Source organism: Podarcis cretensis (assembly GCF_951804945.1).
Source record: "Podarcis cretensis genome assembly, chromosome: 11".
NCBI lineage: Eukaryota > Metazoa > Chordata > Lepidosauria > Squamata > Lacertidae > Podarcis > Podarcis cretensis.
In genome coordinates this window covers 28,926,671-28,954,341 of record NC_137180.1, presented here as the reverse complement: position 1 = coordinate 28,954,341, position 27,671 = coordinate 28,926,671, and the positions used below count along the sequence as shown (strand labels likewise).

Here is a 27,671-nt window from a genome sequence, read left to right as displayed (position 1 = left end):
ACGGTTATTTCCGCCCTCCCTAAAAAAAGTATGTTAAAAAAGGGGGTGCGTCTTTATTTCTCCCCTGGCGCGTTGCAGCGGCCTTTGACATTATTTCCTCCCGCTTTCTTTACCGACATGTATGATGAGAGTCGCTGTTTCCCGCGACACGGCGGCTGAGTTTGTGAACGGTGTCCGCTTGCTCTCCTTCCCTTCGTGAGCTTTTTGCTCCCGGACGGGTCAGCGGGTGCGGCACGAGATGCACCACCCCGGTTGCTCAAGGGACGCGTCATGATCATCTGTCAGGGTGAAGAGAAGGGTGGGGCAGAGAAGGGAGCTCTGCGTGGAGGCTCCGCTGAGCTCCTGATCTGGCCGAAATGGGTGGAAAAGGTAGAAATCATGTAACCTCTGCAAGTCACCTCGTTGCCTTGGTCCTCTTCGCTTTTTGGGGAGCAGTGAAGGCGAGGCCCCTGCTCAACGAGGATTACTCTTGCAGCAGCTGCGGGAAGCCTAACATTGTGATGGTGATGTGCGATTCCTTAGTAAGTATTTGACTTCTTCAAAACAAAAGCAAAACTGTCCAGAGCAACTTCTTTCCAGTCATGCTGCTGCTGCTGCTTGCGAAGGAATGGTGTAAATTGAAATATCTACTCTTTCAGGCTCAGCTGCTGTGGACCTGATCTCCCTGCTGCTTGAGCTTAGCTGCTGTTTTTTTCCGCTTGGAGGTGCCATTTACATGCTAGAGAACCCCATGCGAAAAGAGCTTGTTTTGAGAATGACGTTTGTTGCTAAGCTTTCACTTAATAATTGGAGAGCATGTTCTTGTGTCACACTTGGGTTGCAGTCCTATACACGCCTATTTTGGGAAGAAATTCAGTTAACACAGTGAAAGTAAACTTTCAGCACTTAAGATGTAACTTTTTGCAAGATTATAAACATCCAAATGTACTGTGCTGTCTGTGATAGGAGAGGAGGGGGAAATTTAGCATTATACAAAACAATTTAGCATTATACTGAAAAAAGGAGAGCATTATATGAAACAAGTCAAGTAGTGCTTTATGTACGCTAGGGGTTATAACACCTCTAGCATAAGTGAATATGTGGGAGTGAACATGAAGCAGCTTGCAAGTTTTGCTCAATAGTGACAAAATAAAAGGTACAGGAGCACTAATGGTGCTCCAGAACAGGGATTTAGTTTGCAAATGGGTCATTGGCAATGAGTTCTTTCTTCTTCTGATTTAAATTGGGAGCAGGGGAAGTGGAAAGGTTGCCCACGTTGTCATACTTCATATGTACGGCCCACACATCACACTGTCTTCTTTGCCTGCGTTATTGCAAATGGCCAGCTCCAAAACTGCTCTTAACCAACATGACACAAAGTCTTCTGGGCAATTAGTCACTGCTCTCATGCCGTTGTTCATTCCTGGAAAAACTTGGAACCAGTCAGAAAGTCTCACTGAAATCCCAGTAAGGAAATCACAGTTCAGTTCTTGCTTAATTGTACCTCTCACTGAAATGTTTCAATTGTCAATATGTATATTTGTAGGAATATATATTTCTAACCATGCTGGTGTCCTGTCAGTAAAGACATGTTCCTAGAAAACATATATTGCATCCAGAACCACTGAAATGGGTGTTTTGGTAGAATGTGTTTTTTACAGTGTGATTTGTAACATTGCATTGTTTAATGTGGTTTATAATGTTGCATTGATTAATTTCCAGAGTAATTCTCAAAATGTTTTCCCCCCGCTGCATGCAGGATGGAAGGCTGACATTTCACCCAAAAAATGAAACAGTAGACTTGCCTTTTGTGAACCTCATGCGAAAACATGGCAGTCTCTTTCTTAATGCTTATACCAATTCTCCAATATGTTGTCCTTCCCGTGCAGGTAAGATCATACTTAAGCAAGAAATACATGAGTAGAACCTATTTAAATACTGTACTACTTTATGATAGCTAAACTTTAAAAGATTTTCCCTGGGCAACCTTGAAACTTCTGGTTCCTTTTAGTGTCTGTGAGCCAGGCCTTCAGGATAAACATAGTATCACTGGCATGTTTTAAAAAGGAAATAAATAATATGCTTGTGGGACATTAGGAGTGGGTTGTTGTCTGTATTTACCAAGTGCAGAGTGGCTGAAGGTCAACGTTAGAAGATTCATCATGTGAGTTAGGGCTAAGCCTGTTGTCATACCCCTTTTATAAGTGGAGAAACTAGGCTGGGTATGACAGTGAATTGCACAAAGCCACTCAGTGGGCTTCTTGGCTTGTCTTCTAGATGAATAAGTTATATGAATTACACACCTTGCACACTCTTTAGGGATTGTGTTACAAGAACTCCCTGCCTTGGGAGAGACCTCCCCACCCCATATTATCATTTTTATAGCCCCTTATTTTGACTGGCATTCCATCTGATTAGTTGGCTGTTTTCTGTTTTTATGGATATTTTTATTTGCTGCTCTGTCTGTTCAACTTTTTTCTTTTATTTTGTTAATCACATATTTTGAGTATTAGGTGCCTTGGGCATTTCCTAGAAGTGGGAAGACAAAATGGAAAGCCCTTCTAAGCAAACACTTAACTGAGGATTGATTAAATGGGCTGCAACATTTATTGGTGCTCCTCCTTTTTTCTTCACACTGATGATCAGAATGAACCACCCTCAATAGATGGTTAGGATACCTAGACTGAGTCCAGCACTGGCTCCTCTCCCCTCTCCCTTCCATGGATTGTCAGAGCTGAGAGCTTATCCATTAGCAGAAACCTGCTTCCATTTCTTCACACCTCTTACTGTATTATGGCTTCTGAGAATTAACCTGTCAATAGTGTGACTGAAGTTAGGAGATTTGACTCCAACTTGTAGTTCGGAAAATAGTGGCAGTAACAGTTCTCAAGTTCCTTTCCTTGCTGAATACAAAGTAATCAAAGCCTGGCGAGAATTGTATTGCTTTTAATATTTTTATTGTAAGTGGCTTGCTTTAAAAGGCAAGGTAGAACTAATAATAAAAATATTTTTCTGGTGATTGGAGAGGGCAGAGGGGTTGTGAAGATTCCTCATGCTGCTGAACGAGTTCTGGCCTCCTGGAGCCATTGTAATGTTGGGTTAGAAAAATATAGTGGCAAAGTCTCTATGGGTCCTTGAAGCCAAAACTTCTTGCTTTAGGGCAGGGGTAGGGAACCTGTGGCCCGCCAGACGCTCCCATCATCCGTCACCATTAATCCCATTGGCTGGGGCTGATGGGAATCGTATTTCAACAATATTTGGAAGGCCACTGGTTGCCCATGCCTTTTAGCTGCAGTGGAAGTCATAAACATTTATTTATTTTGTATTCCGCTATGTGCCCATAGATCTCAGGGAGGTTCACAACATAAAATTACAATATAAAAAACACAAAACATGTAATAAAAATAAGAACAAAGACAACCCAATAATCTCCCCCTTCCACAACGCATTCAAAAGGGCATCTGATGTCAGTCAGCCCAAGACCTGCTTAAAGAGGAACGTTTTCGCCTGGTGCCCAAAGGTGTCTAATAAACATGCAAGAGGAAAGCTGTGCATACTTTGTTTTAGTCAGATTATATATGTTTTATATGATTCATCAACCAATTCTATTATGGGTGTGTTTCTTGTTTTTGTTTTAGCTATGTGGAGTGGCCTCTTCACTCACATAACAGAATCTTGGAATAATTTCAAGGGTTTAGATCCAAATCACACAACATGGATGGACCTCATGGAAAAACATGGCTACTATGCTCAGAAATATGGAAAACTGGATTATACTTCAGGGCATCACTCACTAAGGTAAGCAATTGGGAAAACCCTATTTCTGGTTAAAACTGGTTAATCAGAGGCGTGATTACTGCTAATTGAAAGCCTCTTGGCTAAAACTGAATTGTTATTTAATCATTTCTATGTACAAAGTGCTTTTTAGTATTTACTTCATTTATCCTGACAACACCCCTTTTGAGGCCCTAAGACTTTAAGTTGAAACAGTACTTTTTGTTTTGTACTATCTGTAAACCTACTCATAAATGGATGTGTTCTCTGTAGTAACCTCAAGTTCTGACAGTTCACTCGTCTGTAAAATGGGTTCCCCTGTCAAATTTTTGTTCCATTAAGTATATGAAACTGGTAGCACTTTTTCAGATGATTTTTTAAAAAAACACTTTCTCGAAACATTTTAGTTTCATAACTAAAATCCTCATCATTGCTCAAAGAAGTCCTTATTGTCAGGGAGCTACAGAATCCATTATAAAGGCAGCAAACTTCTCAGAAGGGTTTATTGTAAGAACTAAGTACCTTGGGAGAGCTACAGTCATTTGCTCTTGAACAAATATTACTGCCTAGTATTTTTCTTCACAATGCAGCCACTTGTAGGCAACCTTTCTGAGGGTCATAGTTTCTTTATGCTGCATAAGGAGAAAATAATTGGATGTGTCATTCCACTTCTAACATGTCTAGCCCTGCTTACTGAAGCTCAAGTTTCATATAAAGACATTCTCCCTTTTGCTTTGTGCATGCTGCAGAGAGTTGAAAATGCAGAGGGCTGCAGGGGGAGAAGAGGGAGGCTCCCTCCTCTTCTCCAGCATGGCTTGGAAGAGATCAGAAATGTCCCTTTCCATTTTAAATTAACCATGGTTTGTTGTTACAGCCAAACCCTAAACCATGTTTAATCTAAATTAGTTAGTTGTCAAACCTGTCTTGTTTTCACTGTTACTTGAATTGACTTGTTTTCACTAATCCTTGTTTACTTAAGCCTAGCCACGGTTTGTCCATTTTTAAATGTCACAACAAGCAAAATTTAACTTCCCAGCTTCTTGCTACAGCCGTGCAAAGGCAGAGGAAGAGAGAGAAGTGGCCAGGTACAAGGCTTACTGCTGGGCCATGTTTGAACATCATTTGCAAAGGCAAACTGATATAAATATATTTTTATAAACCCAGTTAAAATTTAATGTCATAAACCACTGAATACAAATGGTAAGCATGTCAGAAATCTGAACATAATGATAATTTGCCTGTGATTATAAAGGTAAAGGGACCCCTGACCATTAGGTCCAGTCATGGATGACTCTGGGGTTGCAGCACTCATCTCGCTTTATTGGCCAAGGGAGCCGGCGTACAGCTTCCGAGTCATGTGGCCAGCATGACTAAGCCGCTTCTGGCGAACCAGAGCAGCGTACAGAAATGCCGTTTACGTTCCTGCCGGAGCGGTACCTGTTTATCTACTTGCACTTCATGGTTACGAACTGCTAGGTTGGCAGGAGCAGGGACCGAGCAACAGGAGCTCACCCCGTCGTGGGGATTCGAACCGCTGACTTCCTGATCGGCAAGCCTTAGGCTCTGTGGTGTAACCCACAGCGCCAACCGCATCCCTATGCCTGTGATTGTATCTACATGGAAATAGCATATATACTGAATACTGTTCTGATTTTCAGTAACCGTGTGGAGGCTTGGACCAGAAGCGTTGATTTTTTGCTTCAGCAAGAAGGCAGGCCTGTGGCAGAACTCGTAGGTAACAAGTCCTATGTGAGAATCATGCAAAAAGATTGGAAAGCCACTGACGATGCTGCAGCTTGGCTAAGAAACAAAGCCACCAACTTGACACAACCCTTCGTTCTTTACTTGGGGCTAAATTTGCCTCATCCATATCCTTCACCTTCCTCCGGAGAAAATTATGGGGCATCTACATTTTGGACATCTCCTTATTGGCTACAGAGGGTATGCAAATATTAGCGTATAGCTTGATATATGTTTTTTAAAAAAAGAATTGTATTTCTAGAGCATTTTATTCCTCAACCCACAGAAGGACCATAGCTCAGTGGCAGGGGGTCTCAAGTCCCCAGCACCTCATGGTAGGACTGGGAGAGGTTCCTGCCTGAAACCCCAGAGAACCTCTGCCAATCAGTGTAAACAATACTGATCAAGATGGACCAATGGCTTGACTCAGTATAGGGCAGCTTCCTATGTTCCTAATGCTGTGTGACTCAAATCTGAAATGAAAGATTAACCACAGTACAGTGGTACCCTGGTAGTTGAATGCCTTAGTTGTCGAACAAATTGGCTCCCAAACGCTGCAAACCTGGAAGTGAGTGTTCTGGTTTGCAAACTTTTTTGGAAGCCGAACACCCAATGCAGCTTCCGATTGAGTGCAGGAAGCTCCTACAGCCAATTGGAAGCCGTGCCTTAGTTTTTGAACCATTTCGGGAGTCGAACGGACTCCCAGAATGGATTAAATTTGAGAACCAAGGTACGACTGTATTTTATTATGTTGCCAGATTGTCTGTGACCAAGTACAGCAGATATGTACTTACGTTTTTATACTAAACTGTAATCTCCTTGGCCCCACAGGAATTATAGTAGGGTGACAGTGCTGAGAATTCTCTTTTCAGAATATCTAGTCCTACATCCTTCCTGTTAAAAACCGCTATGCTCATAGTTCCCTGGATAAATTGAAAGACCCATGCTATTTTCCTAGAAAAAAATGGTGCCGGAACTCACCATGAACGCCTCCCTTGTTCTCTTAGAATGGCAATGGCGCCCACCTGAGAAGTGAGTCCCGAGTTCCGACTGGGAAAAAAAAGCCCTGAGAATGACTAATAAAACCAGTTTAAGCTTGTGATGTAAAGATACTCTTTATTTTATTTGTGTATTACATTTCTATCCCACATTTCCTCCAATGAGTTCAAGATGGCATACATGGTTTCTTTCTGTGAGGGGGAGTCAGCTCTTCCTGTTTATTTGTATTCCATTTGAGTTGTTTCCAGGTTCTGTTTTTACAATGGTCACACAAAACTCTCCAGACTGGTTGCCATGGCTCCCACTCCTTAAATGGCAGTGTAACCCTGTAATTCAGCAGAATGTTTTAAAGGAAACAACCATTTCTTCACAAAAGCATCTTCAGCGCATGGTTTACTTTTTTTATATGTAATGAGAATAGTGCTCAATTTTAGTCTCCATCATTGCAATGTCTTAGAATTTCAGCTGTTTGAATGATTTCTTGATTACTCCTCTTTTCCTGTTGTCATCCACTCCAAGGGATCTGTATTGAGATAGGGAAGTACAATAAGCTCAGAAAGTGTACACCTTGTATTCAGTTTTCTAGGATCTCTGCTAGAATTTTTGTCTTAGCTCTAGTCCCTGAATATCCTTATACTAGGGAGAACATGCAGTTGTTCTTAGCTTGGGAACCGAGTGAAACCAATTTCTTCACTCTTCTCAGGTCACCTTTCATCCCTCTGTGTGGCAGGGAGAACCTCATGGCCAGCATGAGCTGCAGAGATGGCTTTTGATTGTTGGCACAGGAGAGGCTCAATGGGAGAAAAGTTATGTGCAGTGTTATTTTCCTAGAAAAAGAGGTGCCGGAACTCACCATGAATGCCTCCCTGGTTCTCTTATAATGGCAATGATGCCCATCTGAGAGGTGTGCAAACTCCGTTCCAGTGAGTTCTGGCTGAAAAAAAGCCCTAATTATGTGCCTTCTGCTAGGATCCACCCCATAATTGTGTGTTGGAATGCCTAATGAGAAGTATGGGTGGTATGTTCTGGAGTATACCTAATGTGTATTGTACAATGTACATATTGTGTACTGTGGCTTCCCCATTCCTGTGAGCTGACTATGAAAGCCATTATTGCAATCATATTTATCGTCTGTTGTATGTATGGATTCCGAATTTCCTTGAAGCATCTATTTACTACATTTTCATACAAAACCTAGTTGGCTGTAGTATCTCGGGCACTAATTCACGGGATTGCTTCAGGTGAATGTTTGGTTATATTGTTTTCCATGGAAAAACTGGAGCCAGACAAAAATAGTCTTTTGTTTGCTCCGGAGTTTTCTGAGGGGGCAGCTGTGAACATCTAAGAAGTCAAGAACCCGGCTGGATCAAACCAAACATGCATCTAGTTACAGCATCCTGAGTCTCACAGTTGCCAATCACATGCTTCCAAGCCGTGCAATAGGGTAGACCTCCTGTGCTGTTGCCTCACAGCAACCAATAAGCACTGTCCATTTCTCTAGCTGTGACATTGTCTCCATTGATGACAATTAACTTGAACACATTTGCCCAGTAGCAGTACAGTGGTACCTCTGTTTTCAAGTGTCTCAGAAGCCAAACATTTTGGTTTTTGAATGCCAAAAACCTGAAAGTGAATTCTTCCATTTTCAAACGTGCCTCCGAGGTGCATTTCTCAATTTTCTCAATGGAATTGGCCAACCGCCCATTGCGCCTTGGTTGTCGAACATTTCAGAAGTCGAACGGTCTTCCGGAACAGATTACATTTGACAACCGAGGTACCACTGTAGTTGAATCAGCGGCTTCAACTAACATTGAAGCTAAATATGAAGATGAACTCGAATACATGTTCTACAAAAATATTAATTGGGTATTCACTTCCAGAGGATTGCTGTCAAGTTAATATATTGCAATGATTTGATTGCTAAACAAAGGAGTTCTTTTCTGTGAGCCATGGGTTTCTATGCAGTATGTCACACTTTGACTTTTGCTTTGAATATTGGGTTGCCATTATGTTTATGTGTATGCACCATTGGAAGTCCTGCAGGCACGTAGAATTAATTGTGTGGTTCTTGGGGTTGCAGCAATGGCCTGTCTAGGTTGGAATGAAGCTTAGCACTGAATCAAGCTCTCTCATTTGCTGAATCAATTCAAAGCAGTGCATCAACATGATGGTCTCACAGTACGCTATGTTGCTAAGCAGATGGTCTGTAAGGTATCAGCTGGAGCCATCTTTAAGGCGCGTGGCTTTGTTCCTAGACACAGGCACTGCGGTGAGCAAGGGAAGACCACACGTTCCATTTTTTAGGGAAAGTCTTTCTTGTAGGAGCTTAGGGAGGGGATAGTGGAACCGGAAGAAGCTGCTGACTGCAAAAGAAGTAATTGCGGTGGAAGGCTGTGATAATCTCCTAAAATCTAACTGAACCTTATGGAAGCAGGCTGTAGCAGATCCAACTCTTTACCTGAATGAATTGCACAGGCAGGAAAAACACCAAGTGTAGTGGTAATGTCTGGAGTATTGCCTCTAAACACATGCTACATTTTGCTGCACAGATATCTGATAAGAACAGCAGTGGATCAGGGACTCTCTCCTTACTCCAATGTTCTAACCTATTGAGAAGCAGATTGGAGGTGGAATTCGACTAAGTTTATCCCTGAGTACATACATTGTAGTTAGTGAACATGACTAAGTTAGGCCCACTGATTTCAATAAGTGTACTTTGTGTTACCCTTCATTGAATACCACCCTGGACACCTTCCTCAAAGTGCACTTTCTCTGCAAAGCTTTTTGGCACAAGTCCCTAGTCTTCATGGCATTCTCGAACTATGCCTAAGTATGTGCAACTGAACATATCTGTTTATCCCTGTCTCCATTTCCCCCCTCTTCCTCTGGGTCATATTACAGATTGCACTCCCCTCAGGGCAGGATCATGTGCTCTTGTTCTCTGTAAAGCACTATGCACTTTGGTCCTGCTCTGTAAATAATGCATTGGTCAGGAGTCACCTAAGAAGTCACGTCAGCACAAGCCCTGTTCGAGGACTTCTGCTTGCGCAATGGGGCCCTCCCCTCTTCTTCTCCCCTCATTTATAAAACATGGAGTCCTCATGTTCAGTCAGTATGTCTACCTTGGGCTGCTGACAAATTGGATGGTGATAATAGTTATCTTTTGACAAAATAAAACATTTTTACTTTGTTACTAGGTGAGGTACGAAGCCATCAAGATTCCAAAATGGCTTCCATTTTCAGAGATGCACCCAGTAGATTACTATTCCTCTTATACAAAGAACTGCACAGAGAAATTTACGGAGAAAGAAATCAGAGATATCCGAGCACATTATTATGCCATGTGTGCAGAAACGGATGCAATGCTTGGTAAGTGATATCCTGATTATCTTACTAATATCATAATGTATTTCTCAATACTATTACTGCTTCATTGACTATGCAAAAGTCTTTGACTGTGTCGACCACAGCAAACTATGGCAAGTTCTTAAAGAAATGGGAGTGCCTGATCACCTCATCTGTCTCCTGAGAAATCTCTATGTGGGACAAGAAGCTACGGTTAGAACTGGATATGGAACAACTGATTGGTTCAAAATTGGGAAAGGAGTATGGCAAGGCTGTATATTGTCTCCCTGCTTATTTAACTTATATGCAAAATTCATCATGCGAAAGGCTGGGCTGGATGAATCCCAAGCCAGAATTAAGATCGCCGGAAGAAATATCAACAACCTCAGATATGCAGATGACACAACCTTGATGGCAGAAAGTGAGGAGGAATTAAAGAACCTTTTAATGAGGGTGAAAGAGGAGAGTGCAAAATATGGTCTGAAGCTCAACATCAAAAAAAAATGAAGATCATGGCCACTGGGCCCATCACCTCCTGGCAAATAGAAGGGGAAGAAATGGAGGCAGTGAGAGATTTTACTTTCTTGGGCTCCATGATCACTGCAGATGGTGACAGCAGCCACAAAATTAAAAGACGCCTGCTTCTTGGGAGAAAAGCAATGACAAACCTAGACAGCATCTTAAAAAGCAGAGACATCACCTTGCCAACAAAGGTCCGTATAGTTAAAGCCATGGTTTTCCCAGTAGTGATGTATGGAAGTGCGAGCTGGACCATAAAGAAGGCTGATTGCCGAAGAATTCATGCTTTTGAATTATGGTGCTGGAGGAGACTCTTGAGAGTCCCATGGACTGCAAGAAGATCAAACGTATCCATTCTTAAGGAAATCAGCCCTGAGTGCTCACTGGAAGGACAGATCGTGAAGCTGAGGCTCCAATACTTTGGCCACCTCATGAGAAGAGAAGACTCCCTGGAAAAGATCCTGATTTTGGGAAAGATGGAGGGCACAAGAAGAAGGGGACGACAGAGGACGAGATGGTTGGACAGTGTTCTCGAAGTTACAAACATGAGTCTGACCAAACTGCAGGAGGCAGTGGAAGACAGGAGTGCCTGGCGTGCTCTGGTCCATGGGGTCACAAAGAGTCGGACACGACTAAACAACTAAACAACAACAAAATTACTGCAAAGATTGTTTTCTTCCCTGATTCTAGCCATGTAGAGGCTACAGTCCTAATTATGCATTATTCAAAGTCTTAGAACTGCAGCCTATATATTTTTCATAGCTAAGCTTCGCGTAAAAAGATTTTTTTCCAGAAAGTAACAACTAGATGTTTTCTGTTGGGGTTTCTTTAATCTATTATTTAATAAAACTTCTATCATACTCTGCCTACAAGGTTAGAATCTGATCCATGAAGAAAACAATATGTCTCAGTTCATGTATTAAGGACTATGGTAACGTCATTTCAGTTGCAGAGGCCAGGACTAGAACCAGTCCAGCCATGAGGTAGGCTGAAGCAGCTGCCTCAGGCAGCAGAATCCTGCGGGGCAGTGCCCCCACCCCTGCCACCACTGCTGCGGTTGCGCAGCTGCATCTTCTTCCAGCAAGATCTCACAGAACTCTTGCAAGATCTTCCTGGAAGAAGGTACAGCTGCGCAGAAGGGTAGCCACTTCCTTGTTTTGCCTCAGGTGGCAAAATGCAAGAGGCTGGGACACAATCTCAGGAGTGTACACAGCAATCTTAATGCAAATAATGTATTATGTGAGCCAAGCAATTATGTTTACAAATGTAGCTCTGTACTGTGATGATATTCAACTAAGTCAAACTTAGTAGACCCACTAAAATAAATGGACTTGACCAACTTTATTTCAATGGGTCTACTCTTGATTTAGGCCGGATATCATCCGATACATCTGAGCTGCATGACTCTGCAACTCCTTTGAGGAAAGGATCAGGTGGGCCTTTGCATGTGTCACACAAGGCATCATTCATGTGGTTCTGCCCTATGTACATCTTTCTGAGACCTGGTCTCATCCACCACCACACAAATGACATTAACCTGGTTTTAGATGTCTGTACCAAACATCTGAGGGACACAGGTGGCGCTGTGGTCTAAATCACAGAGCCTAGGGATTGCTGATCAGAAGGTTGGCGGTTTGAATCCCCACAATGGGGTGAGCTCTCGTTGTTCGGTCCCAACTCCTTCCCACCTAGCAGTTCGAAAGCACGTCAAAGTGCAAGTAGATAAATAGGTACTGCTCCAGCGGGAAGGTAAGCGGCATTTCCGTGCGCTGCTCTGGTTCACCAGAAGTGGCTTAGTCATGCTGGCCACATGACCCGGAAGCTGTCTGTGGACAAACGCCAGCTCCCTCGGCCTATAGAGCGAGATGAACGCCACAACCCCAGAGTTGTCCACGACTGGACCTAATGGTCAGGGGTGCCTTTACCTTTGTATAATAATAATAATAATAATAATAATAATAATAATAATAATAATAATAATTAATAATAATAATAATAATAATAATAAATTATTATTATTATTATTTATGGGACGCAGGTGGCGCTGTGGGTTAAAGCCTCAGCGCCTAGGGCTTGCCGATCGAAAGGTCGGCGGTTCGAATCCCTGCGACGGGGTGCGCTCCCGCTGCTCGGTCCCAGCGCCTGCCAACCTAGCAGTTCGAAAGCACCTCCGGGTGCAAGTAGATAAATAGGGACCGCTTACCAGCGGGAAGGTAAACGGCGTTTCCGTGTGCGGCTCTGGCTCGCCAGAGCAGCGATGTCACCCTGGCCACGTGACCCGGAAGTGTCTCCGGACAGCGCTGGCCCCTGGCCTCTTAAGTGAGATGGGCGCACAACCCCAGAGTCTGTCAAGACTGGCCCGTACGGGCAGGGGTACCTTTACCTTTACCTTTATTATTATTTATTATTTATACCCCGCCCATCTGGCTGAGCTTCCCCAGCCACTCTGGGCGGCTCCCAATCAAGTGTTAAAAACAGTACAGCATCACATATTAAAAACTTCCCTGAACAGGGCTACTTTAAGATGTCTTCTGAATGTCAGGTAGTTGTTTATCTCTTTGACATCTGATGGGAGGGCGTTCCACAGGGCGGGCGCCACTACCGAGAAGCCCCTCTGTCTGGTTCCCTGTAGCCTCACTTCTCGCAATGAGGGAACCGCCAGAAGGCCCTCGGCACTGGTTCTCAGTGTCCGGGCTGAACGATGGGGGCGGAGACGCTCCTTCATGTTTACCAAACATCTGTGGCAGAAAGTGCTGCAAAGGGAGTGTTGAGTGTTGTCACGCCTGCAGTACAATTCTGATAGGAGTGTCATTGGGGAGGGAATATAATTAATTTGGTGTATTGGTTCTCTGTGGCTTAATACATGTAAGACATGTACTTTATGGAATTAATATTCTGAGATGGCTGTCTTGGGGGAAGAGGTTGGAAATGAAAGGATATTCAGGCACATCAATTCTGACACTGTAGCATTTTTATATTGTTATTGCCAGAAGAGCACAAAAATTGTCAAGGAACATCTACTGAAACTGAAGTGAGGTAGAGTTCGGAATCCTCTCAATTATTATGAATCTTCTTTTTATATGTTGGCTTCACATCTGGAATGCTGTTCCCATCTTCTGCAGAATTTGGCATTCTGAGAATTCCAGCTTTAATTCCTAAAAGCCTAAGTGTAATGAGAGAGATGGAGAACAGAAGCGAGAAGGAGCTTAGGTCAAGTGTTTTCTTTGGGTAGAATTTTGGTGCCTTGCTGTCTCTTTGATGATCTATGGGCAGTATAGAAAATCTCCATATTTTGGGCTTACTGATCAGTTATTGCAATCCATGCCAGTAGTCGTAACTTCTTTGAAAACCCTTAGCGTATGTAGAAATTCAGGAGAAATTTGACAGTTTCATACATGATAATAAACACTGGGTGAATTCAAGCGAACTACAACAAACCCAGCTATTGACAACTCAAATCCTAGGTACACTTACTCAGAAGCAAGTCTCATTGTGTTTAGTGGAGCTTACATCCAAATAAGTATGCATGCGGGTAGCCAGGATTTTTTGTTGTGGGGGCAGGCCTTTTGTTAAGAGGGGCAGGCTTTTTGTTTGGAGGGGACAGAACCTCAGTTTGCTATGTATTTGATTGATTTTTATTTATTATGGGGGGGGTAGCTTCCCCTCCCTGCCCCCCCAACTACGCCCATTTAAGTATGTATAGGATTGCGACCTAAATCTTGTATCTGAGCTTGTGCACCACCTTAAATGGGATTCAGACTCATCACTAAACGTTCAGTACAGTTTTAAAAACTCTTGCAAGTTTCAGACTATTAAAGCATACTTTGAGATCTGTATGGCAGACATAAATGTGAGCTTCTAAAAGTGGATAACTGTGGGTGTTTAGCAACAAATTAGCAAAATGCAGCATTTTGGATGGAGATTTCTGGAAGTATGGAAGCCACAGTTGTGCATGCTGATATTTAGCTGTGGAAGGAACTTATTCAGAGTTCTCAAGGAGAAAATAAACTGCCCCTCATGATCTCCCATAATCAGCTTCTCTCCATCCTCCCAGAGGACTTTTCTTTGGAATCCTTGAAACAGCAACGGCTTCTGTATAAATGAGAACACAGGCAACGTGATCTAGTGCTTTCATTGCACTGGCAGAAGAGCTACCTCCTTGTGACATCTAAAAACTATTTTTATGCATGTCAATATTTAATGAATATTTTGATGTTTGCGTATTAACCCTCCCTTATATTTTGTTGCAGGTGAGATAATTTCTGCTCTAAATGACACAGGACTACTCAGAAGGACTCTTGTCGTATTCACTGCAGATCACGGAGAACTTGCCATGGAACACAGGCAGTTTTACAAAATGAGCATGTACGAAGCAAGCTCCCATGTTCCTCTCCTTATAATGGGGCCGAATATTAAGCTGCAATTCATCCCCAATGTGGTGTCCCTTGTGGATATCTACCCTACCATGCTCGGTAAGCAATATTTCTGTTGGAATAGCAAGCTTACTTCATATGACCAGCAGGGATAAAAAATATGGCTTAAAAGCACGAGCTGCTCACTTGGGACTGTCTAGAAGTTGGTGGACTACAGCTCCCATCATCCCTTACCTTTGGTCATGCTGGTTGAGGCTGGTGGGAGTTGGAGTCCAAGAATGTCTGGAAGAGCACAGGTTAGCCACCCCTGGTTTTAAAGCATGGCTTACTAGCAACCATGGTGCCACTACTGTCAGATAACTGCCCCAACATGCCAACACCATGTTGGGATTTACTGCTCAGCTTGCAAAGAAGGGACATTTAAAGGATCTGACACTGATCAATAAAGCCAAAATTTGGAGATGCCCCAGTCAGTTTCACCTCCTATGATTTAACGTTAGTGTATATGAATAGTGTATTTTTGTCCACATGTGCACCGAAGCCACCCTTGATTCATGCACACATTGCCAGAATGATACTTGCACTGCTCTGCGCAGATATAAAAATCACACTTTTTAAAAAATAAATAGTGTGCTCAAAGGACATGTAATGGGTTATATATTTAGGCAGGTGGGCATGGAGTTTTCAGCAGATCCCCAGTCATTTCCAAAATGAGATATTACTGAATGTTTTAATAATGGGGACTTTAAAAAAACAACAAAAAATCCTGAATGAAATAATGAGGCTCTCAAAATCCTTCTGAAATTATAAACACCTGGAATGTGGAAAATAATGTATTCTGCCTTATTTTCGTTTCTGCGTCAAAAGTGTCCCATTTGCGGGAAGGATGAGAAATATTTCCTGGAGAAAAGAAACCCTTTTAATTGTGGGAATATTTGCCCTCTTCCAGTCATGTTTGTTGCTGTTGGTTGTTCTGTCTGCTGCAGCTTGATTTCCTTCCCACCAAATTTCTGAGTACTGCTTCTTCTTCCTAGACTTAATCACACAGGCAATCCTAGATTATTCATAGGCCATATAGTGACCTGAATGTTGTCAAGGCACTAAGAAACTTGTTAGATTTAGCTATGTGACATCGCTGAGGACAAGAAATCAATGTGAAACTGGGATCGTTGCTACCTGGATCAGTGACATGAGTTATCCCACATATTATCATCATCATCTTTGATTTATTCATTGCCTTCTGAACAACCATTTACACATAAGAGTATTAACAACACTTAAAAACACCAAAACAGCAAATACATTAAAGACAGTACTGAAACCCTAGCAAAGTAGACACCCACAGTAAAGAACAATTTATCCAACTGGGAAAGTTTGTAGGAACAAAAATGTATTCATTTGTCTAGAGGTCATTTAGTAAATAGGATGATCTTGTAATATTGCATAGCCAATTAGATTTTACTGAGAGAAACAAAGCTAATTTGCTTACCCTGGCATTGTCTGAAGGCACATGGTACAGTTTTATGGAAGTGCAGCAGCATAAAATTAATGAGTGTGAGGATGATGTTTCCTGGGCTGGTCACATGGGCGAGCCTAACCAATTGGGAATCACACTGTGAACATTATAAGATGGCCATGCTTCATAGTTAACTGTATTTGACATGACATGACAGTACTGTATTACAGAGATAAAATTGGGTCAATTCAGAGTGAGGGCAAAGCCTTCTGAATAGGTGAGCTCTTATGAAGGATTCACTGTAAGGTCGCCAAGAAGTTGGGGATTTCTTCACTCCTGGAAAATAGTTAGTACTTTCAGTTCAAACCCTATATTCTAACTAGAGACTTTAGTTTAACATTACTAATGAATGAGTCACACAGTCTCTTAATCAAATCTCAGCCCCTACCTTCTTGTTCCAACTGTCTTAATTTCCCCTCTCTCTCTTCTTGAAGTTTGTATTTTTAAATCACCGTCCTTCCTGTGCTCTCATTCTCCATATGTTCTCTCCTGATTCTTCCTTCCTGTATTCAGAATATTAAAAAAATACAAAAAAAATCAAAAATGATTAATTTATTTAGGTGAGTAACAAACAAATGATTAATGTTATTTTCTCAGACACTCCGACTGATGAAGTAAGCTCTGACCTTATCTGTAGTAGACAGGAATATAGACTCTGTCTGTGTGCCTTACCATTTGATTTTACAGTTTGTTTCTGTACATGTATGTGTCGCATCTTGAACAATTTCCCTTAAAAGTGTGGTGTTGTATCTAACATGGCACAAACAGACTTTTATTCCTGCAGCAGATTTTGCCATCCTGTATTTCTCTTTGTAGTACACCACCAACACCCCCCCCCCAAAAAAAAAAAAATCACTCCAGAGGGTTCCTCAGCCCTCTGAAGCATGTTTTTGAGGATATGCAGGGATGGAAAGGGACAGGAAGTTCCATTGCACAAGTGGATGTCTGTTCCCTTTGTGCAGTGACAGCACTGGATGCAACCTATGGTGTTGTACCTCCATCTTAAAGGTTGTTTAAATTAGGCAGATGGGGGGGCGGCGGGCTTCAGGGAGAAGGAAGGGTAAGTCTCACTTGTGCAAACAGGACACTGCAATTAGATGCCACCCTTAGTTCACAAAGATGTTAGGTTTAATTTCAGTGACTTAAAAAATCTCTCTATCTGTCTCTTTTGCACCGCATATGAGTTGCTTAAAAGTAACAAATAAACTGCTAATGGTTAGAACAGAACTGAAGTTTTGTGGAAATAATTTCCCTAGGTAGCTAGTATTAATTTTTCAGTAAGAAAATATAAGAGGCATCTTGGACTTAATATAAATGCAAAGATAAGAGGATCAGAAAAATCACTATAAGGGGCAAAGGACAAGTTGCAATGGTTGACATAGTATATAATTTATTTCCTTGTTGGTTTTATATATTTCTGCCTTTTCTTTTAATTATGTTTAATTCTTTTTAAATAATGTAAATATCAAATTTTAAAAACAAATTGACTTAAGTCACAATTTCAATTTCAGACGTTGCTGGAATACCCATACCCAAAAATCTCAGTGGATATTCACTGATGCCCCTGGTATTGAAACAGGCAGAAGATAAAGTCCCAACTAGAAAGCAACATCCTACTTGGATTCTGAGTGAATTCCATGGCTGCAATGTGAATTCTTCGACCTACATGCTGAGAACTGACAGGTGGAAATACATAGCATACTCAGATGGTCGTTCAGTATCTCCTCAGCTGTTTGGTACGTTTGCTACTTGATTAATGTACAGTCTGGTCCTCTGTTCTGGTCCGCACGAGTATGATAGGGAGGTGCAAATCAATGTTGCATTAGCAGAACTAAGTAGCTCCTGTCTTGAAGCAACACAAACTACCAGACCTATGATTAATTCTTGCTTCATCATGTCTTGTGTGGTTCACCAGAAGAGCAGAGAAGCAGTGTAGTAAAGTAGTAGTGATAGTAATTAGCATCTCATTCTTCATAAGGATCAGCACCCTCCTTTGCAACCATGCAAGTTTGTACAAACAAAATATGACAGTTAAATCAAAACACAGTTCTGCAGTCAATGCACTGCACTGTTGGAAACAGCAAAAGTGCAGTCTGAAGACACTAGAATCACTGGCCAAAGCCTGAGACAGGTAGGACAGTTGTCTCTTTAATGTCTCAACTGTGCATAGCCCAGTCTGCTTAAACCCATAAACCTGGGTTTGAATTTGACCAATGAACTACGGTTCTATCCTCTCAAATTGGACAATGTGGTCAGATGACTAGGCACCCAAAGACGTTAAGGTCCGAAAAGGTGGCATGCCGTAGTCTAGGCCTGGTTACATTACCAAAATCATCAAGGGAGCAACTCACCTATGAGGAGTAATGACATTTGAGGGTTTTCGGGATTTGTTTGTTAAAGGTGAGTAAAGTGGCATATGAGAGAGGTATATAAAAACATGCATGGTGTTGAGAAAGTGGAGGACGTTTTTCTTCCTCCCATAAAACTAGAATTTGGGACCATCCAATAAAGCTGAATGGTGAGAGTTTTGAGGGGAGGGAAAGGAGTATTTTTCCACACAGCACATGCTTAATGGAATTTGTTACTGTGAGGTGTAGTGATGGCTGCCAACTTAGGTGGCTTGAAAAGGGGATTTCAAGGAAGATGGAGCTATGTACCACCTCCAGTATCTAACACAGTATGGTCCTTCAGATGAAAGTTTCCCTTCTCCTGCTCTGTACTGACTGGCAGGGGGCTTTACTAGCCCAACCTACACTAGGGTGGTGTAGCCATTAGGGTGTTGGACTAAGATGTGGGAGAACAGGGTTCAAATCCCTTCTCAGATATGAATCTTGCTGGGTGACCTTGGGCCAGGCACCATCTCTTAACTTCACCTACTTCACAGCTTTGATGTAAGCATAATATGGAGATGGGAGAGCCATGTACACCACCTTGAGCTCTTTAGAGGAAAGCTGAGATATAAAAGCAAAATAATAGTAATAAAATGAATACTGGGGATTGAAATTGGGAGACCTTCTGCATGTCAAACAAATGCTCCAGTGCTGCGCTACCGCTTTTTTCAAGTTCAGGCTCATTAATTTGTCCTAATCGTTCTTCGTTGCAGATCTCTCTGCCGATCCAGATGAACTAACAAACGTAGCAACCAAGTTTCCAGAGATCACACAGTATTTGAACAAAAAACTCTACTCCATCGTTGATTATCCCAAAGTCTCTGCCTCTGTTGAACAGTACAACAAACAGGAGTTTATCAACTGGAAACAAAGTTTAGGACAAAACTATTCTGATACCTTAGCTAACCTCAGGTGGCACCAGAACTGGAAGAAGGACCCAAAGAAGTACGAGGATGCAATTGATAGATGGATTAAAGAGAAGACAAATCTGTGAAATGTCTGCAGAAAGTGAGAATGAACAATCTGCTCCTGAATGTAAAGAGGCAGTGTGGGTGCAATAAGCAGTTTCCTCTTACTGCAACAGATACTGAAATGGGATGTGGGGTCAGATGCTATCCTCCAGTCTTTCCCGTTTCCCGACACAAATCCACTCTGCTAAGCTATAAACGCTAGCTAGCCTCAGTTGCCTGTTAACCAGGATTTGCTAGCCAGCTTCAGAACCTGATTTCAATTCTGGTTAAGAATCCCTGCTAAGTGACCTGTGATTAACATGGATGTTGATATAATGGCCTTATTGGGACACAATGTTAAATTATGGTTGTTAGTGTGAGCCTTGTCTGCACTTCCCATCTCCCTTCTCCTCTGGCACAGCCACAAAGGGGATATCAAAATCTTTTCCTTCCATTTTTAAGCAGAGTTTACCATTATGTTCAAACCTCAGCAAACCGTGCTTAGTTTCAACTATGGTTCAGAGAAACCAACCAACGTCAAGCTGCATTTTGTCAATGTGATGTCACGCTGGGCCCTGCCAAGACTTGGAAAAGTATTCTGCCAGCAAAGCCCCCGAGCTAAGGATACCCTAGGGGATAAATGGAAACCGCCACCCCTCCACCATCTCTAGCACTAATAAGAAGCCCTTAACAACCAGGGAAAATCTCACCATGCCTGTGTCCAGAGGTTGCTCTAGAAGGACTCTTGAGGTGGGTTCCCAACTCATCCCCCTTTCAGAGGGGGAGACCAAACAATCTCCCAGCCCCGGAGAGCATAGAGCCCAGAAAGTCTAGGTTTGGGCATCTACCTACCAAAACAGTACAAGTCTGATAGTCCAAAATTATAGAGCTACTCAAAGTAAGGGGTCTTGGGTGAAGTGTGGGAGACCAGACTATAGAAGCTGCTGGAACAGCACATATTGAAATCTAGCAACTCTTTTGAACCACCTTGTCTATTCTGCCATGCCTTTTGACCGATGGCCTCTGTTGCTGGCTTCTACTTAGATCCTGCCTTTAGAGCTAGGCTTGTTGATGGACTGCTTTTATTGTGCTTTGGCATGGACTACAGCTTGACTTCAGTCTGCTTTTCACTTGGTTGCAGGAGCAGACAGGGCTACCCCAGCCTCTGCCTAAGAACTAAGCCCTGACATGGTTGGAGCAGGACAATTTGCTTGTTTCCCTAAACCTTTGTTAAGATTAATCAGAGTTTTGGTTTTGGACAAAGCAATAAAAAGCAGTCAACAGAAAACAGAAGCAAAAGCTGATTACATCTGCACTAGCCCCAAGACTACACTTTTTCAGGTGGGAAAGTATATACTGTAGTGGCTAGGACTTAGCTGTGAATTAGGAATTCTCAGGTTTCAATCTTGTCACTGCCATGAACTCACTAGGTGCCTTAGACAAGCCACTCTTTCTCCGCTGTTGCCTGCAATATGGGGAATAATCGGTGGCTTGCCATACAGTGTTGTAAGGATAACAATTAGATGCATGTAAAACACTCTGGGGGACGCAGGTGGTGCTGTGGGTTAAAGCCTCAGCGCCTAGGGCTTGCCGATCGAAAGGTCGGCGGTTCGAATCCCTGCGGCGGGGTGCGCTCCCGCTGCTCGGTCCCAGCGCCTGCCAACCTAGCAGTTCGAAAGCACCTCCGGGTGCAAGTAGATAAATAGGGACCGCTTACCAGCGGGAAGGTAAACGGCGTTTCCGTGTGCGGCTCTGGCTCGCCAGAGCAGCGATGTCACGCTGGCCACGTGACCCGGAAGTGTCTCCGGACAGCGCTGGCCCCTGGCCTCTTGAGTGAGATGGGCGCACAACCCCAGAGTCTGTCAAGACTGGCCCGTACGGGCAGGGGTACCTTTACCTTTACCTTAAAACACTCTGAAAGCACTATACGCATTTGTATTACCATACTTGGAATAGCAAGTATAGGATTTGCAGTGCCCTAACTGGAGTGGCTAACCTTTGAGCTTCCATATGTTATTGAACACCACATCCCATCAGCCCCAACCAATATGGTTCATAGTCAGGGATGATGGGAATTGGAGTCCAACAGCATCCACAGGATACTTTGTAAGCTACCGTATTCTTGCACTAGTTAAAGTATTCATTTTGTGAGTGAGTTTGTGTTCTAACTGGATTTTTTTTCTTGGTCAGAACACAACATTTCAAAGTGTAGTATTAACAGTTTAGGGCTGAACAAGGGCAAGCGCATCTGTTCAGCCTCCCTCCAGGTGATCCATTTGCATTCATCCCAATTTGTTTGCACAAAGCTTATAGGAAGGTTAGATTATACCTAGTCTTATTGAGCATTCATCCTCCATTTTGCTTGTGGTTATGTTTACATGGAATCATTTTCGGTGCATTTTTCTGTCACTTTCAAAACCACAGAGTCTTGAGTTTTTAAAAAAGTGGATTTGTTGTACAAGAGCAACATAACCCTTTAACCCACCTTGAATGTAGAAACCTGAAGTTCTGGTATGCATTTCAGTTCCTCCCACAAAACAGAGAAGTCTGGCAATGCCCTCAGTTACTACTGAACACAAGAGATAACATGCAATTTTAGGTCCCCACCATACTGATGCCATTTGTGACTAATGATTGTGTGATACAGTCCTGAATTCCTTTGGGTTAATGCTTTGTGTAGCAATTTACAAGTGGGGTTTTTTAACAACACCCCCCCCCATGAAGTTAGTAGTATGGTGGTGGTTAACATTGTGTGGGGTAATGCTAGATTCATCTACACTTCCTTCTTATTCTTCTAAGGGCTTGCAGCTATTAAAAACCGCTGTTTTCTTTTACTGTATTGCATAAGCCTTTTAAGTACTGTTTAACCTTCATGCAACACACTCCAGATACTTGTCTGGGTATACCAACACGGCTTGCATTTGCAGTTTAAGTGTGAGCAGCATATGTTGTTTCATTTGGTCTAAATATCCAACACATTTGCATGCAGATTTTTGCTACTCAAATATGTTAAATCTCCCTAGCAACCGTTGTCCTTTCGATTACACACACACAAACACACACAGAGCTAGTCCCCTTTCCTTCAAGCAAATGCAAGGGCAAAGAATAAGAAGAAACTCAGAATAATTTGGATCTGCTCTCTAGTGCAGGGGGAAAAACTAGTTGTCTTAATCTCTCCCTGCCCCCGCCAAACCTCCATGTATTAGAACTGAGAGGTGAAGTTTAAAACGAATAAAGGTGGTATTTGTGTAGGCAAATCTCATCATAGAAGGTAAAAGGTAAAGGTACCCCTGCCCGTACGGGCCAGTCTTGACAGACTCTGGGGTTGTGCGCCCATCTCACTTAAGAGGCCAGGGGCCAGCGCTGTCCGGAGACACTTCCGGGTCACGTGGCCAGCCTGACATCGCTGCTCTGGCGAGCCAGAGCCGCACACGGAAACGCCGTTTACCTTCCCGCTGGTAAGCGGTCCCTATTTATCTACTTGCACCCGGAGGTGCTTTCGAACTGCTAGGTTGGCAGGCGCTGGGACCAAGCAGCGGGAGCGCACCCCGCCGCAGGGATTCGAACCGCCGACTGTTCGATCGGCAAGTCCTAGGCGCTGAGGCTTTAACCCACAGCGCCACCTGCGTCCCTAAATCTCATCATATTTCCCTCAAATGCTGAACGTGAGTGGCCCCATGCTATGAACCTGTGCTCAATAGCCTCCAAGACCTGCATGTGGAGGCTGAGGTTGATCTGGAAGTTGCAGCTGGAGCAGAATACAGTGGCCAGTCTCGTGAATGGAGCAGCCTAGCATCAGCATGTAACACCCTTGCTGTAAGAACCGTACAGGCTGCCAGTATGCTACCCATTTGAGATTGCCTTATGAAATTCAAAACAACAGCCCCAAACTCCTCTCCCTGCATTAAATGGTTTCAGCAGGAATCCTAGAATTGCAGAGTTGGGGGGGGGGGACTCTGAAGGAAAAGGAAAAACGAGTTTTGCCTTTTCCTTCTGCAGAAATATACCCCCATTACTCTTAGAAAATGCTTGCATTTGAGGCTAACATTCCCAGCTCCTGTTGCAGATGGCTTGGAAATCCTGAACAACAGAACTTCTGTCATGGGTTAATGATGAAGTGCCCTTTTTTGTGTGCTCCTACTTTTTAATGTTTTGTTACACAAGCTGCACAACATCTTTGTGTTTTTCCCCAAATGAAAGCTAGTGGGACACTGAGCTACTACTGCTTTAAGCAATGCTGCCTCTGAAGGGAGAAATAGGACAGGATGCTGGAATTCATTTCAGCATTAATAAACAGCTTGGGCTGTGTTCAGACAAGCACTTGTTGCATTTCATTTTATTTCACTCCCTCTGTTCTATTACAATTTGCTTACATGTATCCTGTGCATACATCCTTGCTTGTCCTGGAATTGTTGGATTCATTATTTGTTTATAAATGCTAATTTCCTTAATTGAACCCATGCACACCCAAATATCATTTTATATAGTGTGCAAGGGATCAACTGTACAAAAGCTTCAACCTTTTTACTGGCAAACAGACTTTTTATGTGAAAAGGGAGTGGAGTACCCAGAACATAGACATATTATCAACTCCTTGCGCTATTTTCTAGAGCAAATTGTGCAAAAAATAAAATCCACCTGCTGGAATGAACTCTACTATTATGTGAGAAAAGAGAACAGAATATTAACTATCAAAGGTGAAAGTAATTATACTCCTTTAGAAACTACTGCAATTGTAGATTATCAGTCAGGGGTACTTATATATGACATTTATTTGCACCTGTTACAAGACCACATATTTTTGCATACTTGCCACTAATGCCCACTTAGAAAGGAACTATATTTGCATAAAGCATTCTTAAAAGCCTTTCAGTTTTGCAAGTTACATTTTGTACCTGCTGATTTTTCTCAACCTCTGCCCACAGGTCACTGGCAGCTTTCATTACAGCTTATATGCTAATTAGACCAATCGTACTGAACAGAAAAGACAATTACCATATGCTTCATATACAAAATGTCTAATATTAAGTTCACTTGCACTGATTGTGTGGAATATGACAAAATTAAGAAAGGCAGTATATACGGTCAGTTTGCATAGCAAAAGCAGTCCTTATTTTTGCCCCTTTCTCTTGAAAAGGGACAAAATCTGTGGCAATGGAATTTGAAAATAACACACCTGAAAATTGCTGTAATGGGTGAAAGCAACAGATTATGCAGAACCCCGTTGTTGACAAACCTAACAAAATTACTGTGCTAAAACCACATTGTGCAAGTCCTGTCATAAGTTATGGAGTGCAATGAATTGAACAAAACTTCAGGAAGTTTAAAACATTTGGCTGTTACCATGTCCAAGCTAAGCCCATTTACTTGGAAACAAGTCCCTACATTCCCAGCAAGGGCTTAAAATAGCAGATATATCTGAAATGGTCAAATAGAATTTCCTGGCCCTTCTGGGTTTCCTTGATTTGGAAGAGGGTCATGGCTTCATAATCGATTAAAGTAAGCAAGGGTCACAAGTGCTCCAGATTCACAGCCAAATTTCAGTAATGGGTGGGCGCTGTGAAGTGTGAAGTATTAATTAAGGTTCTTGAGCAAGTGCAGAGGGCGTTTTCCACACTGGAGTAGGCAGTAACCCTCAGATGGGAGATGGGAGTCTCCCAGATTTGAGCAAGTGAGCAGCCCACAGGAAAAGGGCACCTAGTGTGCTTGAGGTGGGCGTTATAATAATTTGTCAGTTCTCTTTTGTCTTTTTGTCTTCCTCCTTGGGTACTTCCCAGGCCAGATATGGCAAATCGGCTGCTGAGACATCCCCAAGGGATTGCGGTAACAAGAGGTCGTGGGGTGTGTAGGTGTTAAACGTCTGATTTCCCCGGGAATATCCGGGTTAAATGAGTCAAAAATACTTGTTGACGACGTCCTGGGGATACTGCAAAAACGTTCGGTGCCTGCATTCCCACAAGAAACTGTTTAGAAGCCGCTTTCGCAAGCGGCGGAGAGCGGCTTCTCGCCCTCCTCGAGGTGGACGACCGTGGAGACGGTGGGCGGCTTGGTCTGGCAAGGGCACAGCCAGCGCCCAGGGCGCTCAACAGCCGCTTGCGGCGGCGGCGGGCGATGCCGGTGGCGAGCCCGCCGTCGGGGCTGCCCGTCGGGGCAGCGGCACAGCCTGCGCTGGAGGCGCCGCGCCCACGGGCCGTGGCTGTGGAACAAGAGGCACACGTAGGGGTTGAGGGCGCTGTTGGTGGCCGCCATGATGCTCCCCAGGGCCGCCCGCGCTTCGTCGCCGCCCTCGGAGGAGGCGAAGGCCAAGGCGAGCTCCAGGAGAAAGCGCGGGAAGCCGCAGAGCGCGAACAGCATGGCCAGCGCCAGCGTCAGCTGCAGCGCCCGGGCCCGCGCGCGGGGCAGGCTCCGCGGCGCAGGCGGCGAGGGCAGCGCGCACTTGGCGACGGGCAGCAGCCGCAGCAAGAGCGGCGGAGGCGGGCGAGGAGCGGCGGAGGCGCCCGGAAGCTCCGCGCCGTAGTGGCGGGCGCTGCCCGCTGCCCCCCGCGACGGCTCGGCGTCGTCGTAGTCGCCCTTGGCGCCGGGTGCGCCGCCGAGCGCGCTGAGGATGCGGCCGCAGGTCCCGCCCAGGAGGCAGGCGGGCGCCACGAAGCCCGCGACGGCCCAGTACACGGCGTAGGTCTGGCCGTGCCAGCGGGGCCGCTGCGCGAAGATGCTGAGGCAACGGCCCCCGGCCTCGGGAGGCGCCAGCCGATAGACGAAGGCTTGCGGCAAGGCGAGCAGCAGCGCCAGCAGCCAGCCCAGCGCAGCCAAAGCGCCCCGGGCAGGCAGGAAAGAGAGCGGCGGGTGCGCGGGGCCCGTCACCATGTGGTGTCGCTCGATCGCGATCAGGACCAGCATGTGCGAGGGCGCCAGCAGCCCGGAGCCTTGCAGGAGCCACAGCAGGCGGCAAGTGGCGTCCCCTACAGGCCACGCCGCTTGCCCCGGCTCCACGTCGACCGGCGGAAGCTGAGAGAGCAGCACCAGCCCGCACCCGTAGAGGTCGGCGATGGCCAAGTGCGCCAGCAGGAAATCCATCTTGCGCCGCCGTCCGAAGCGGGCCCCGCAGCAGCACCCTCCGCAGCGCAGCCTGTGCAAGAGCAAGCCGTTGCCCACCAGCGCCAGCAGCAGGATCGCGCCCGCCGACAGGGTCCGCGCGCTAGGCTGCCCCAGAGTAGCGCCGGGGGACGAAAGGTTCAAGTTCCACCCGGGAATCGCGATGCCGGATAAGTTGGGTCCGACGGCAAGGCTGTCCGGGTTGAACGCGTCCTCCATGGCAGCGAGGATTGTGCACGGGTGCCCTCGGCAGCATATATAGGGGCTCTGCCTGTCACCTGTCACTCACCGTGGGTGGGCGCACCAGGCTGCAGCCATCGCGCCTGTGTGCTCTGCCCACTCCTCAGCCCATCTCGCCCTCCCCTCCATTTCAACGGTTGCAGTCGTCTTTAGCGGAGTCGGGGTCTCTTCATTGTCACATTTTCCACAGTCGCCTCCCGAAAGCACACGCCTTTCGCAGCTAAATACCGGCGATCAATTCTCACTAAACGAAAAAGATCGGTTCCCCGCTCCTCTCTGTAGAAGGCAGCATCAATTCACTGTTGTTTTCCCAAAGGGGTTCATATCTAGCTTGAATGTGCTAGAAAACCTGTTGCAAGGAAAGCACAAACAAATCCTGCAGTATTAGAAAAGCCCAGGAGTCTTGCCAGGGACGCCACGAAGAACAGACTGCATATTCTTCATAACCTTATCAAAGCTAAAATCGTCTTGTGCCCCCTGCAGCAGTTTGATGTACAGAAATTGTTAAGCTTTTCACAGCATCAACACTTATCAGCTGATGTCTGCACATCAAGCTGCTGTTTTATAGGCATAGCTATAGTGGGCAGGTAAATAGCTGACAACTGTGAAACTCACAGATGCAGATTAAACAGCCAGAAACTATTGCTCCTGATTTCCATACTTCCTACAGTGCTCCTGTGGTATTTTCACAGCTTTTGCCCCAACTTGGTTTGTTGTTTAGTCGACTCTTCGTGTCCCTATGGACCAGAGCATG

The 27,671-nt window shown here is 44.3% G+C and overlaps 2 protein-coding genes across 4 annotated transcripts; one reads left to right on the top strand and one right to left on the bottom strand.

Moving 5' to 3' along the window:
* On the top strand, nucleotides 1-20,873 carry ARSK (arylsulfatase family member K). 2 transcript variants are annotated; one of them, XM_079995598.1, is made up of 8 exons: nucleotides 1-521; nucleotides 1,739-1,868; nucleotides 3,618-3,777; nucleotides 5,412-5,694; nucleotides 9,690-9,861; nucleotides 14,607-14,828; nucleotides 17,757-17,981; nucleotides 19,349-20,873. In XM_079995598.1, exons 1-8 carry the CDS (start codon nucleotides 357-359, stop codon nucleotides 19,627-19,629), a joined length of 1,638 nt encoding a protein of 545 aa, XP_079851724.1. In that variant the 5' UTR covers nucleotides 1-356; the 3' UTR covers nucleotides 19,630-20,873. The 2 variants fall into 2 exon arrangements, with proteins under 2 accessions (XP_079851724.1, XP_079851725.1); XM_079995599.1 differs by lacking the exon at nucleotides 1,739-1,868 and having other exon boundaries at nucleotides 424-521.
* On the bottom strand, nucleotides 16,659-27,671 carry GPR150 (G protein-coupled receptor 150). Of its 2 annotated transcripts, XR_013843545.1 has the most exons (2): nucleotides 24,762-27,653; nucleotides 16,659-16,748 (listed from the first exon to the last, which is right to left on the bottom strand). XR_013843545.1 is itself a non-coding variant. In XM_079995689.1 (1 exon), exon 1 carries the CDS (start codon nucleotides 26,894-26,896, stop codon nucleotides 25,553-25,555), a length of 1,344 nt encoding a protein of 447 aa, XP_079851815.1. In that variant the 5' UTR covers nucleotides 26,897-27,671; the 3' UTR covers nucleotides 24,340-25,552. The 2 variants fall into 2 exon arrangements, 1 of the variants encoding a protein (XP_079851815.1); XM_079995689.1 differs by lacking the exon at nucleotides 16,659-16,748 and having other exon boundaries at nucleotides 24,340-27,671.

Bases quoted from the DNA above. Each gene is read 5' to 3' on its own strand.
- ARSK (XM_079995598.1), top strand. From the start codon at position 357: ATGGGTGGAAAAGGTAGAAATCATGTAACCTCTGCAAGTCACCTCGTT. The intron at 3,778-5,411 runs GTAAGCAATTGG...TCTGATTTTCAG, and splicing joins TCAGGGCATCACTCACTAAG to TAACCGTGTGGAGGCTTGGA. The intron at 14,829-17,756 runs GTAAGCAATATT...TTTCAATTTCAG, and splicing joins TATCTACCCTACCATGCTCG to ACGTTGCTGGAATACCCATA.
- GPR150 (XM_079995689.1), bottom strand. From the start codon at position 26,896: ATGGAGGACGCGTTCAACCCGGACAGCCTTGCCGTCGGACCCAACTTA.